At 37.6% G+C, this 15,414-nt stretch overlaps 1 protein-coding gene across 1 annotated transcript in view; it reads right to left on the reverse strand.

Annotated features, from left to right (window-relative positions):
* SDCCAG8 (SHH signaling and ciliogenesis regulator SDCCAG8) overlaps nt 1-15,414 on the reverse strand; it is a 118,793-nt gene that overhangs the window by 47,474 nt on the left and 55,905 nt on the right. Inside the window, 2 exon segments of the mRNA XM_037393012.1 lie at nt 4,118-4,226; nt 6,351-6,478. Of these exon segments, the coding sequence (XP_037248909.1) occupies nt 4,118-4,226; nt 6,351-6,478 (237 nt within the window).

Raw genomic sequence — 15,414 nt, forward strand, 5'->3', positions numbered from 1 at the left:
AGGTGCCCAAGTACACAGTCCTGAACTTCAGAGAGAGCCCAGACGTAACGCCAGGGACAGAGGTCAATCTAGAAAAATCTACGCATCAAGTGTTATGTCTGATGGATCCAGAACAACTACAGGAGACAGCATGGACATGCTGATGTTGCTCCACCAGAGCTACTCTGGGTCTGACAGACCAAGTAGTAAGCCATGGTGGACTCAGAAGAAACTGAAGGGTGCAGATGTTATGGAGTGTAGCCATCTGAGATGAACTCTGCATGGAGTTGCTCTTCTGCAGACTCAGGCTGGCCCCACAAGTGGTGTATTCATGTTAATGTATCTCCATGTGCTTCCGAGATCCGATAGACCCAAAAGACTCGTATTGAAATCAGTATTATTTCAAAACTGCACAGCGCAAAGCTACATCATCACATGAAAATGAAAACGAAAAATACATGGTTGTAAGCAGATGGGTAATAGATTTTGCCAAATTTCATTTACCTGTCACTACATCAAAAATAATTGATGCTGACTCGGGAGGACAGGGACAACAACAAAAGAACCCCTCTATACTTCTGGATCCATTCAACTACCAAGAAAGCCTCAACTTCTATCTAAAACCAAATTTAACAACCATTCTTGCTAGAAGAGTCTTGGAAGAAAAATCCCAGGTTCCTGGAAAACATTTAAATACTGGAGGCAAAGAACTAGCAAATGTGAAATAGCCAATATTCAAAGTCAGTCTTAGGATATTTTTAGGATGAGCTGATTTTTGAACGCAAAGGTAGCAAATGCTGCATTTGCTCCTCTGAACTACCTTTGGCACTGCAGTGCTTTTTAAGCACTGCCTTTTCTTACTCTTAAAACCAACTGTTTACTTATACAGCAATTAAATACATGCTCTAAAATACCTTCTACTGACACAGTATTGTTGCATATAATTTTAACGACTGATCCTTCAGACAGACTGTTTCACATCTTTGTATGGCTACCTTCAACAAACATTTCACTCCTGGTATTGAGCGTAATGACTGCAGTCAACCAAACATGGAGAAAAATAGTTCAGCCGGGTGTGTGTTCTTTACTTCAATTAAACTCACACAGTTGGATGCCTACTGTTGCCAAACCAGTAATATAATTTATACATTATAGTCCAAACAGTAAAACTACACTAAAAGTCATTTAACAATATTTATAACACCATAAAATACAGTGTTAAAATATATGAACTGCAATATGTACTAAAATTATAAAATTTGTTTCTCATCATCAGTGATTAAAACCAGGATCATTGCTCTAGCTTCAATACTCACAACCCTGGTGACAGATTAGAATTCAAATCTTAATGATCAATTTACAATTAACAAGATAGAAGTGAAACAAATTAAACCAACCATTATATATAACGAGACCCAATGGACTCCCATTGTTCCCCTTAATTACAAAACGCAAATCACAAATACACAGTGGGTAGTGTTAAGCATTAATCTACAACCTAGAAACTCAGACAGTGACAATCAGAGAGAAAAAAAAAAAAGACCAAAACAACGGAGGAGAAAGCAACAAAGGACTATATTTTTAAACATGCCTATGCATACAAAAAAACTTCACAGACACTATCTTCTTTCTGCACAGCTTGAGGGGTTTATAATTTGTCTGACATTGTCTTTCTAAAGCTTTTCTAATCCTGTGTAGGGGCTAGCTCACAAAAATGGTTCAAGTTTACATATAAACAAGAAACTTCAGTTTAGGTTTCTCAAAAAACTTGTATTAAATATAAAAATATCTGTGCAATTCAGAGGTGTGCCACTGGAATTGCGCAAATATGTAGTTGCCACAGATCTGTTTGAAATGCCTCTTATTACAAATGGGCCCTTTACTTCCTATCAAACCACAAAAATTTTATATAAACTTATTCTTGCATCTGTTATTAAAAAGCTTAAGTGTTTTACCAATGGTATTGCCAGTATACAGTTATTTCTTAACCCCAGGGAAATGAAGGCACAAAGATTCTAGAAGTACAGCAAGAAAATACACATCCAGGTCCAAAATTCAGTTTATGATAATGCCAAAAACATAGAAAAAAAACTGGGATAAAAAAAATCCACATAAATAGGGCACACTGCTGCTTCATGATCTGCTTTTATTAATGTACACGAGAACTAAGTTATAAAACCTTCCAGAAATGATTCCTATTTTTCAGAAGGCAAAGCTCCACCACTCTATCCCAGAATTGTAGTTTTAGCCTACATCCAGTGACAATGAGGATGAAGATTGCCTTTCGGAGAGATGCTACTGAAAGAGATACACTGATCATGCACTTCTAACTTTGCCCAGATCATTTTCTGCATCTGATCTCCAGATCACATACTTTTTAGAAGCCATCTTTTCATTTCCCATTTTCCACCATCTCCAGTTCCACCTTTCTGTTCTCATTTCCACATGCTTTTCTTTGTCCCTACCGATTTCTCCATTCACTGCAGCAGCTCCCACTCCAAAGAAGGCAAGCTCAAGCTATTTTAGGGCCACTTCTGAGAATGAGAACCGCTTTCATACATTCTTCCATACTGTTTCTTGCACAAAATATACCACTTTCTGGAGACCCAAGAGGGCTCCTTTTCCTTTTTTCAGGTTCTTGACATAGTCAGTTAATGCTGCTAGGTGGAAAAACACTTGGCAATCTCTGGTATTTATTTTCAGAGAATAATGTGTTTTCACAGTATGTTTTCTGTCTTTCCTTCATCCTTTTACAGTTACTAGTCTGTGACTGTGAGCTCTAGCAACAAAGTCTGTGTGCATTTTTATTGCTGGAATAATAATACGATTTGAATCTATTTAGATTTTGTATTACTTTAGCAGAGAGGTCCTGATTTTTCGGGAGAAAAATGCTGTTTGTTTCTCCCTCAAGTACCCATCTCAACACTTGCAAGGGAAGATGGATTACATTTCCTCAAGTTTCTCATTTTTTCCCCAAACACTCTGGATGGGATTCATCCCCCAACTTCAGCCACTTAACAGCTAGTCAACACTTTATATTCAGTGGAAAGTAGGATGGGCAGTGGAGGCAGTACCTGTGGGAAGCATCATCTATTTTTTTATATATGTCTGTCTGTCATCTACTTATATCATTCCCCTTTGACCATTCCCAGAAACAGGATACTGGGATAAATGAGCTCTCTCCCCGAGTGAGTGTTGCCCCTGTTATGTTACCTCAGCAGGATGATTAAATCCGCCCAGCAGAAGAATCATATCTTGAAAACCAATTTTATCTTTCCTGAGTGTTTTCTTTACTTCACGTAAGCCATGCGAGATGAATCCTAGCCTTAACTACCAAATTTACTTTGCACAAAATCAGAAGTTGCAGAATGCCAACTCACCAGTTAAGTCCTGTTTATTATATTGAATATGAACCCTGCAGAAAGTTTCAACACTTACAAATGGAAAATCAAATGATTTACTGCTACAGACCTACAAAATTCATAATCTTCTTTTTTCCAGGATAGTCCTGTCCTATAGAACTTTTAAATGGATACCTTTACACTTTTGTATTTATTTAAACCAGTTATAGCTTCCAGGTTTTATTCTAATCCTGAGTTTTTAATGGCTTTGTATCTAGACCTGCTATTGATTTTAACAGGAGCACCACACAGGCGGCAGCAGAATCAGCTTAAATAACAAGCAAATTTGACGACAATTATGTCAGAGATAATTATTCAGTGTGTACTATTGTGAATGGAGCTTTAAGTAAATAATTAAACCAACAGACTACAGTTTTGAGAACTTCAAATATTTAGTATTTTTCTTATAAGTTCAGATAGACTTGAATTGTATCTCTGTTAACAATTTCCCACTCTTCATATTAAGAATATGAACATCAGGAAGAAAACAGAATGCAATTTTTACTTTGGAATTGTCTAAGAAATTTGAAGTAATAGACAGAAACATAATGTGAAAAGCTGAAAATTAGAATTACCCTGGATAAAAATCCATTCCTTTTTCTTAAGTGGCATATATTATATTGGGATGTTGTGTCATGCCCAGGACAAGATTAATAATAATAAATATTAAAATACAAATAAAAAGAAAGAAGCATGTCCTAGTAATAAAAGGGACAGGATGAGAAACATATACTAACCTGTATTTTTCTGACATTTGTTCCAACTTCCTTGCCAACATACAACATTCTTCTTTTAATTTTGCTATGAATTTGTTCTGGGAGGTCAGCAATGAATCCTGTTCATTTACTAGAAATTATAAAATTATAAAACTCGAAATTTATTTTACAATTATAAAAAGTTATATATAATTTAGAAACAATTTTATTTATTATTAATTTCTTTCCTCTAGATCCTTCTGGTTTTGGTATGATTATCAAACTTCAGCTACTTGGACATGGAATTATGATATCATCGTTCACCAAATAAAGGCTTAATGTCAGAACAAGCTAACCTAAAGCATTATAGCGATGTTGCCACTGAATCGGGTCTTTATGAGAAGAATCATCATAAAGACTACGTATTTAATCTGGTGGTTTTGCTTTTCAGCTGGAAGTTCATTGACATTTCTGGGAGGAATGAAATTGGCAAGCCATGCCTTAGCAGCCTTTTGCTTGCTCAACTGGTGCAGAGGATACACTGGCAACACAAACACTTACACTGTAGACTCATTTAATTCTATCCTAAAAAAGCAGTTCTTTTGTTTACTGGGTCCTTTATTTACTATGATTCATGTATTTTTTTCTCTTTAATGGTAAGATATAGACTTATTGTCCAGTGAGGGCTGCAGTGAAACCATTTTATAAATTAATTTTCAGTTACCCTTCAATCTGGGCTGCACAAAAACTTGTGACCTAGAAATCAAGCAAATTTATTGTTTCAAAAGGAAGATATTGCAAAATTATGTTTCTGGATTTCTGCTTTTAAAATCAGAGAGATCACTGTTACCCACATTTCTTGTATGTGTGTAAGGTCATAATACACAAGGATTTCTTTATGTACACAATAAATTACTATCATTTTCAACTCTTCCTAATCCTACTAGAGATATAGAAAACCAAACTCAGTCTTGGTGTTGTTTAATTTTTGTATACTGGGACAATTTATGCACTGGGAGGGTAAATTACACATCTCTTGTGCAAAATTATACTGGTCATATGCAGATGTGCTGGCTGGAGTAGGGAAAAATTATTCTGAGAGCTTCTTTTCTTTTCCTGCTGTGTAGACAGCAGCCATAATGTAGCTGTCTGCATTCCCTGCACACACGGAAAGGTCCTCTAGTACTGTGATAACGCTGCAAAAAAAGGCAGAAGATCAGACAGGAGATTTAAATGTACCTGCAACCTCAGGTATTATGTGACACTGCTTAGAATTAATACACGCTACATAATTTTTCTAAAGGTATTGTAGGACTGGTGGGTAATGATGGCATTTTATTAAATGCATGAATATACCATGTTCCGTAAGAGCTGAAGCTCCTCCTCCTTTCCATGCTCAAGGGTTAGAGATTTCCTCTCTAAACACTCCTTTTTTGGTTTATAATATGAACCTTTATTAATGTTGTTGGCATAGTAGTTCACAATAACAAAAGGCTTTTTTTGTTTGTTTGGAAAACCCATTTTACTTCCAGATTAAAGGTCTGAAGTTATTGATCAGCTAAGTCAATGCAATGAAGTCTCCTATTATGAGAACCTGAAGTATGCAAGGGATTAAACATCCTTCTTCTAGATTGAGAGTGTGGGGCGAGGGGGGGGACACACATGGTAATGCTAAAAATGTTTGAGGCTGCAAAGATTAAATAAAGGAACATATCAATTTGGAGCCAGTGAATTACATCCAGCTGCGACAGTGAATTAAGAACCGATTAATGGCTAAAGCTTTTCTCCAGTTTGGATGCCGAAGCAAACTCATTAAGCTTTTAGAGTAGCTATAATGTGTGTACTGTGGGAACTGTTCAATGCTATTCAGGAGACTTTAACTGTAAGCTCGGAGCATTTCCCGCAGAGCTTCTGATGCTATTTTCTTTATATAACATGTGTGCCTGAAAATCCAGCCAAAAACAAGCCCTTTGTTTTTCTACTTTGTTGTGGTCTCTCTCAGCTTTACGTTTCTTGAACACAGGTAAATAAACTCATAATCCAGATGGTGCAACAGATGTGAGAGCAGCACTCTGAAATCAACAGACAGTGGGCAATACTTTCCATTTTCTCTTTTAAACGCTAACTAATATGTAATTCGGAATCTCCGGTGTAGTTAGCATCTGCTCCCTTCGGCCAGCCAAAGGTTACAGGTGTTCCTGATGTCATTTCACAGTAAGGCGTGGGCCTGGCTTGTGAGTGAGTGCCCAGGCTCTAATCTTTCCCTACCACCTACCAGTTTTCTCATGCTGGGCCTCCATTTGCTGCATCTTCTGTGTCAGCTCCTGCTCTCTTTGCTGGGCCTGAAGGGCTCGGGCCTTTGCTTCATTGCTAATGCTGTGCTGAATGCTCTCTTTCTCCAATCTGTAAAAAAAACCAACCAAACATGAGATAAAGCAAAAATAAAAAGCATATACCGAAGATGATAAATTAAAAAGGCAAAGCAGAACATTCAATTAAGAGGAACAAAAAATCTGGCCACGCTTTTCACATTAAACCTTTCTTCCCCACTTCAGGTTATACAAACTGACCTTTCTCTTACAATGTCAAACATTCTCCAGTGACTATTAGAAAATGGATTAAAAATATGATCTATTCCCTGAGTAAAACTTAGCCTTTCAGAAAAAAATATGATCATATTTGTAAAAATTTCAAACACAACTTCTTTTGCATAAGGAAGCTCCCCAGCATCCACTTTGTATTGAAGAGATTATTTGCATTTTCTTTTAAATGCTATTTATTGAATTCTGCAGTGAAGCTTAGGGACCTGACCCTGAGATGGACTGGTTCCCAGTGAACCAGCAGGAGATAAGTCAATGGGAGTGACTGCCACAGTGCTCATAATACAGCTACTCTGAGAGCTTAATGAGTTTTCTTAAGCAACCAAACAAGTTTTAACTATTAATTTATGTAAACAGGAGATGAATGCATCCGTTACAATAAAGAGGACTGTTAGCACCACACAGGCCTGGCCCCTCGTGGTTCTGCTCACTGGGGGGTTGTACAGAAAGGTCTACAGCCCAGCACTATTATCGAAGTGTGCAGGCAAGAGAGCAATTTACTTGACCAGATATGCAAGATGGGGCAATCTACTCCTCAGGCAAAACAAATGCCAGACTACCACACTCCATTGAAGCATTTTATTTAATGCAAGCCAAGCAAAAACAGCGTGGAAAATAAAACCCCAAAAAGGGATATGCATATAAATTAGAAAAGGTCCTAAACTGCAAATTGATACCTAGACTTTCCCAAAGGTCGTGAATATTTAGCTGGTGCACACTAGGATCCAGATTCAAAATTTCAGTGAGGTCACACATACAGGGATTGATTTCTAGATTTCAAATGACACATATGCACATACTTTTCTACTGAAACTACATTTAATAGCTTGGGATGGGTTTCAATAAAGTCTTATAAATATGTTGCTTTATTCTAGAGATAATACCTATTTCAGGGGACTACAAAACAGAACACGGGCATAGATCATGTAAGGATAAAGCCACATCTCATGTGGTTGCTGCACTTAACCTTTGGATTGGTGCCTAATAACCCATCCGAGATATTGCAATATCTCAGCATGACACACACAATGTTAAATCTTCTCTCTTAAATTTACCCCAAAGCAATACAAATGGTGGGTCACATTACACTAATTCCTGGTCCTGATGTTGCAAGCCTTACCTTAGGCAAAACTCCCTTTGAAATCACAGGCATTTTTTTCTGAGGTAAGACTGAGAACGATTCGACACACAGAATACATTTAGATAGCAAGAATATTGTAGGGTTAAGGAAACAAAGCACATTTTTCAAGGAAATTTCATACATTGAACTGCACTTCATCGCATCATTCTCGGCATTGCTTCATAACCACACTGGGGCTATCCTAAGGATTGATGTTTGCATCACTTCTTAAGTGTAAGCTCCAAATATGCAAAACATTACAGTGAAACATCTTTCCATATTTGCTGGGAACCAGCCTAGTTAAACCCCTTCCAAACATCTTTTTACCTTCAGACAGTTGTCATGAGCACCGGACTGCTGAAAAAAACCCCACAACAGAACCTAACGCATCCTCCAGACGCTTTCTGCTAAAGCAAGAGGCTGTAGCACAGTCTTTAATTTAATACTGTCTCAGGTGAGACGGCTGTACGCAATTGGGTGCTGTGCTGTCATCTGGCACACAGCTGGCGGGGTAGCCTTCTGCTGGGGGTAGCCTATCCAGCTGCACAGCTCAAGCTACCAAGGCAAGTCTGTAAAGGTCCATTCCCCATTACTAGGGTCCCGCCTGTCAAACACATGCTTACGGGGCAAGTTCAAAATAAATGGAGAATCTACTGCTGCCAGAAACACTCCTAAGGGGACCCAACTAAAAAAGCCACTCACCTGTGCTACTTACTCTACAGAGCAAACTAGAAGGAAGTCAGAAACCATGGGTGCACGGCAAGGTCCCTATGGGTGAAGTGCATACGGGGTGAGTAAAAACAGTTCCGTTTATACAGTGGATAATTGCTCAACTGTAAGACTAGGAAAACACAGGTCCGTCTTATGCAGAAGGGTATCTTACTAGTCTCAGTCTTAGCACCTGGAAAATTTTGGGATTGAGACCCATCCAGTAACACATAAACAGCAGTATCTGAGGTGCCTAAAGCTGCTGAGGAACCAAAAAAATTCCTGGAGCCAAAGCTAAGTGAAGTGGCAAGTCTTTCACCCACACCTTGAGTTGACACCTTTCCTGCTCTCTAAGTTCAATCTCTCTGCCCTCCTACAGAAAAATCTTCCCAACACATTTTACATATACAGAAAAAAAATATAGAAAAACCCCATGGATAAAACATGCAGAAGCCCAAGAGATTTCAAGAACTATTGGTAACATTCCTGCTATAACCGGGAAATACTGCAGGAGTTTTAGAAGGTTTGACACTGGCTGCTTATTTGCAATTACTCTGAATTGTGACAGAAGGGGAGCTTGATTTAAGAATAAAAAAACTATGGACTATGAAGAAAAGGAAATAGTTATATCCCTCCAGCATTAGTGTGAAAACATCAGAAGTTTCCTCCTACAAAAAAATTCAGAAAATCTCATTGACTAAAGAAAAGCCCAGAGACAATGTAAAGCAAAGCAAAACCTGCCTAATTTTGATAAAACAGGTAAGATCTGAATCAGGAATGAAAGGAAAAGATTAGTTGTACCAGAACTTTTTAAAGCATAGGTATCCAAAAAAAAAAAAAAAAAAAAAAAAAAAAAAAAAAAAAAGGAAAAAAGGACAGAGTGGTCACACTGCAGAGCCTGTTCTCTACTAGAAAGCAAACACTGGATGAAAATTGCAGCCAGTAGCAAAAATTAATAGTTCCTTCACATACATCCATTGTAAACAACTAAATAAATGCTTATCTGAAAACAAGCCTGGATTTGACCATCACATTGATCAGTTTTACTAAAGCAGAAGCACTGAACTCATGGTGACTTTCATTTTTGTGCCATAAAGTCAGAAGCAACCAGAGACTCATTCACATGGAGGCAAGTTCAAGCTCTCCTTAAGCCCTGTTCTGAAGTGCAAGTTTTCCGCAGTGATTTTAGTTCTAAACACTGATTGTCCTGAGCCTCAGCTACAGCTGCTAAGAGCAGCCTACTTAACATCTCTAACATGTCCACATCTCTCAATGAACTGGGTATCTGTTTGCAGTGACTAAAAGCTATGCTTTCTAAGTATTCTTGACAAAAGCAAAGGCAAGAGTAAACTAGCTTATAGCAAAGGAAGAAGAGCTAAATTGCTATCACTTGCCAACCTTACAAAAAATCCTTGCTGAAAATGAAGTGAAAATTAACTTTGACCTCAAAGCTAACATAAAAGTATGCTGGCTGAATTTGAGCCACCAAATTTAATGAAAAAAACCCAAACCACCAAAACTCTTTCCCACCATTAACAAACAAAACCAAAATCACAGATCCATTTTCAATAGAAGACGGTTCTCTGACAAATGGCTTTGCAGTAAAGAAAAAGGAATGATGTAAAGACTAGCGATGTGAAAGTCATGTTTGACATAAATAATAGCTCGTCAGGTTTTTGACTGTAAAATAATAACTTAGATTCATAAAATTTTGAATTTCACAACATGGTTCAATAGTAGGTATTTCTGCAAGAATCTTTTTTGCTTTCATAACAGTAAAAACACAAAATGAAAAAGAGAGCATGAGTTTTAATGTAGAATTAGGCATCTGACTGGAGGCTGCCAGTAAGTCTTCTGACAAAGCAACTATGGTGTGAAGCAATCATGCTTCCTATGCTCACTACTGGATTTTTCCATGAAATCAACACGTGGCATTTTGTAAAAAGCTAATGGATCCATTAGTAAGGACTATGAATTTAACTGGACAAATTAAAATACTTCCGCAGTAATCTCAGTTCAGTGGCATACAGGAGGTTATCACAACCTTATTTCTGACACTTCATTCATTATTAATGATAATTAAAAATTTAATCATAAAATATTTTAGGCTTTCATATATACTTACTTTAAACTGGACTTCCTAAATTATTAAGGAGTAGCTGGCATTTAGTGTTCCAAACATTGCAGGCATCTGAACTAACAAGATTCTTGGTGTAATGACCAGTCCTGGAACTCAGCACCAACACTGGTACTTGGGTAGCAAGAGGACCAGCAAAGCCTAACACCGCTGCTTCTCCGACATGCCTCAGCGGTCGAGCACAGACCTCTTTCCTGGGCCAACTGTAGCCGAGTGGGCCAGCATGGGAACTAACGTACAACAGATCACCTCAGAAGAGGCAAAGCACCAAAAAAACCCACCTCAGAGGAGGCAAAGCACTCCACTGAGCGCTCCCTCAGCTCTTCCAGAGGAAACAGGCTTTCTCTCCCAGTATTTTTGAAAATAAATGTGTAGCACAAGCTTCTCTATACCAAACCAAAAACAGTTTTGAGAAAGTACCCAAGCATTTACTTCCCAGTACTTTAACAAAATCTGGCCTAAAGGCACTCAATCATTTAGAACACTTTTGAAAATAGAACTTGAAAGCCTACATGTATTAGGAAACCTAAAGATTTTAGCCAATAGCTTTGGATACAAAGGCTCAGCAATGTTTTATGCAGTCTACTTTGCAAGCTTTCCACAATATAGGTCTAGTGTCCATTACATGCAGCTTTCTGAACCACCTTCTTGCAGGTTATTTCATATTATTACTTCAGCTACAAGCGCCAAGGGAAGAATGGAAAATCAAGAGTATATCCTTGCTCTTCTCTCAGGCTACAGGAAAAAGGAAAAAAAAAAAACCCCACCCACTACCAAAACCCCCACCAAACACACAGGAACATTCACAGTAAAAAACAAAGCAAAACAAAACAAACAAACTGAAATAAGAGGTCAGAATACTTACCCTACTCTCTAAGGGGAAACATGAGAAAAATGTTTGCAGTCTCTTACTTTACTATCAAAAAGTATTCAAATTCTACAATGATAAAGGTCATAAAAGAATGTATATAGAATAAGATCACATGCTGGGGTCAGAACACTTCACAAATTTCTCTCCTTTGTCCTCCATATGTATCTTAATAACTATGTCATACACAGAAGGATAAGGGCTTGGGTGTTTTGTTTTTTTTCCGGTCAGCAGACAAGCCTAAAGGTTGGTTTGCAAATATGAGAAAAGTACAATTTACCAAGATGTCATTCTCCCCAGGAACGGTCTTAAATAATTTTATCTATTAATATACAATTCTTAAAATTGCTTTCAGACCTGCTTTTCAATTTAAAAGCACTATCCTATTCAGCTAGTATCTATTCAGCTATTTATAATGGAGAATGTGTTTACAGGGTTTTATCTTCTGCTATCTGCAGTCTTAGTATTTCCAAACATTTAGGTAAGGAAATACAACACAGTAAGACCCCAAATTCTGCCAGTAAATAAGTAAATGCTCATTTTAAGTGTAGCTATGATCCAAAATTATTAATTTCCACACCTTCTAAATTAACACGGCTCTAAAGCATGTATCTTGCTCATATGTTTGGATCAACTCAATAAGATGACTCAGGTCACAAGATTTCTCCCCTTCCTTTAAGCCAGGCTTCTGGAACCTTTTGTTTAGCATTGATTTTTTTGGTCACCGTCCTTTTTAAGGCCTATGTATTTTCATCTAATAGGTCCTTATTAATACCTAGGATTGCTATGTCTGAGGGTATAGCTGGACAGTGTTTCCTGGTTTCCTCTTATAAAACACTGTAGATCTTTGCCATCTGATTTTTTGTAATAAAGGTTTTTATTTTTTCAGTGCATGTGTAAATCCACCACAGCATGTTTGGACTAGCTACATTTTAGGGCTCTTGGTGCTTTCACAGGGCAGAAAGAGAAGCATGAAACAAATGTTCTTATATGTCAAAAACTAACTCAATAAAAAAAAGACACTAATGTGCATGCTTGTGCAAGAATTATGTAGAGATACCTTTTAAAAGCGTCATGATCAGGTAATTTCTTTAAACCTCTCCAAGGAGTTGAAAAATTGCCCTTCCTGTATCCCATTGTGGGAATTACCCACTGAGTTGCTCTTTATGGCTGTTTGTGGGAGCTGACTGGACGCTGATCCTGCAGCAGGCTGCCAGGTCTTCTCAGCAGAAACCTCAAGTTCCTGGAAACTGCCCCAGCCAGCACACTGTGTTTGGTGAGCTTCAGTAAAAATCTACATTTGCACGGTCAAATTTTGCAGAGATCTAATTATTAATTTAATTGGTAGAACTGGAGGACTGTGTCATTGTTGAGGATACTTGTGCTCTTATTTGTGAGGCTTAAAAAAAAAGTAATCTTAATTTTTCTTTTTACAGTGTAAGCTGCCTAGTTACATTAGTTGAGAGATACAGAGTTCCTAAAGTAAAGAAATGTCAGTTTTCTTCTCATAACTATGTGAAGCAGAAACTAATACAAGCAATTAGAAAAATTATGTAAAGGTTAAGGGTTTAAAAGTGGTAAAAAAAATCAAGCATTCAAATTGATTCAGCTCTTTAAATATGAATCTGGAAAGTTAGAAGAAGGTACAGAAATAACTTTAAAGTGGAAATACCCCCCTTATATTATGTTAATCAACTAACCAAGCAAAACCTTTTACTTCCCTACCTGAGATAAAAGACTGGAAAAAACAGCCCTGCCAGGCTACTACCACTTCACAAAAACACCTCAAAAAACAAGAAACAGTTTTCGGGGGAGAAAACAAGAGAAGATTAAGCTCTGTGCACATTTCCAATTTTGTCAAGACACTAACTACAATTATTGACAATCAACTTAAAACTGTTTTCCCACAATGCAAATAATTACCCAACTCTATCCCCATTCCCAGAATCCAAATAACAACAACTTGTTATACTACGTTCTACTCTTTCTGAGAATTCCAATTTTCCTGAAACACAAATTAGTGCATACGACTTTCCACTGAATTTTTTCCCAACTTTATTTACAATGCAGCGACAGTGTTGGAACTATCATATCATTTGTTTTTTGCACTTTGGATAATATTAGGAGGTCTACAGAAACAACAAAATACTAAATTTAAAACTTCCACTTGGCCCTTTACACTCTACTAGAGGCATCAGAAGATATTATATATTAATGGCTGTGCATGAAAGAGATTCCTACTCTATTTTTGAGTACTTGAAAACTACTTCAAAATTATCACTAACTGGAGACATTGACGGGCATAAGAAAGATGAAAGGTTGCAAGGTCATAGGAACTGAGAGACACAGAGCATTGCTCCTGTGAAAGTTTGTATGATATAAAGAAGCCTGAATACAGTTAACTTAAATATATACATACCTGGTGGTATATTCCATCTCTACTTCTACCTATTAAGTCTATTAACAAAATGAAAGGATTTGATTTCTTACTTTAAATTCAGCAAAATAGAAAACACCTAGTCTGTAACATGATTTTCTTTTGGTGTTATGCCTTCATGATATATATATATAGTTCCTCAACGTAGACTAGAACTACTTTTCAATCTGGATAGTTCTCTGTACACCAAATCACAGCTAAATATTAGGATTAACTGCCCCGTATTTCATTGTTAGAGAAGAAAAAAGTGTCTCTAACAGTAACTAACGTCTCATATTAGGTCAAATATACTGACTTAGAACCAAAATCTGATTTTTCTGGCACATCTGTTAGCCTTGCCAGCAAGATATGTACCTTGCAAACAAACACCCATCCTGCAGCGGTTATTACCATCAGCTTGTGAACTATTTGGCTGAGTCCCTCTAGAAACAGAAAATCAAGTACAGAACAGAAGTTGCATGGGAAGATGCAACATGAGAAGTGTTTTTTGGGAAGTCTTAGTGCATAGCCCTAAGCACTTCACAGGAATGTACCCCTTTCTCTGGACTATTCTTTCTATCTTTGTTCCACAAACCACTTTTAGAGATGGCTGAATGTTGAAATGTTTGCCTTCCATAGAAGATTTTTACAGATAGTTACTCTGTATGCACAAAACAAAGTTATTGAAACTAGGATTTAAAGTAAAGGAGTAATTTTCTTGCCAGGGTGACTCTTGAGTTTGGCACGAGCAGCCTCTTAAGACACAGCTTCAGGACAGGATTAAGCCAGTCTAAGGCAAGATATAAGGTGCCAGTATAAGGTGCGGTCCCTCTTTTCATTCTCCTATAACTGGCACTCATGCAACATATTCTGCAAGAACAAATGATTCTTTCTCAATCTGATTATCTCTCTCATACAGGTGCTTGTCTTCCAGTGTCAACTCAAGCAAGGGCCCAGCAATTTGTGGCCAGACGTAGCCACATATCACCACTCTAGGGATTTGCCTTTTCAGCAGAAGCGTCGACTCAGAGCAACTTCAAACACTTGTGACTGTATTCCAAGGCTCAGCTTGTTAATACAGTAAATCCAAACGTCAGGCTCCTACCATTGAATCAAAAAATGATGCAGCTAAATGATGCAGAGACCTGATCTGCTATGAACTCGCTCTGCCAATTTAAATTTGTTCAAAAACCCAATGTTTTTGGTACGTTAACTTTGTACCAGCAAGCTTTATGCTGAATCAGGTATCATCTGTCCTACTGCAGCTGGCATAAAGTCAGCATAAACACTGCATTGCATGCTCTAACTAATTCAAAAGGAAAGTGACTGTGCTCACACCTGATCCGGATCAAATCAAGCACAGCTGAATGATCCAGTAGATCACAGATGCACTATGAATGACTGCTGAACAGTCACCTACATTTTTCACAGACATTAGATTTGGAAACACAACCTGCAGTTAAGTTACCACAGGCTCGATACTTTGAAGT

The sequence above is a fragment of the Falco rusticolus genome, chromosome 6 (genome assembly GCF_015220075.1).
Source record: "Falco rusticolus isolate bFalRus1 chromosome 6, bFalRus1.pri, whole genome shotgun sequence".
Classification (NCBI taxonomy): Eukaryota; Metazoa; Chordata; class Aves; order Falconiformes; family Falconidae; genus Falco; species Falco rusticolus.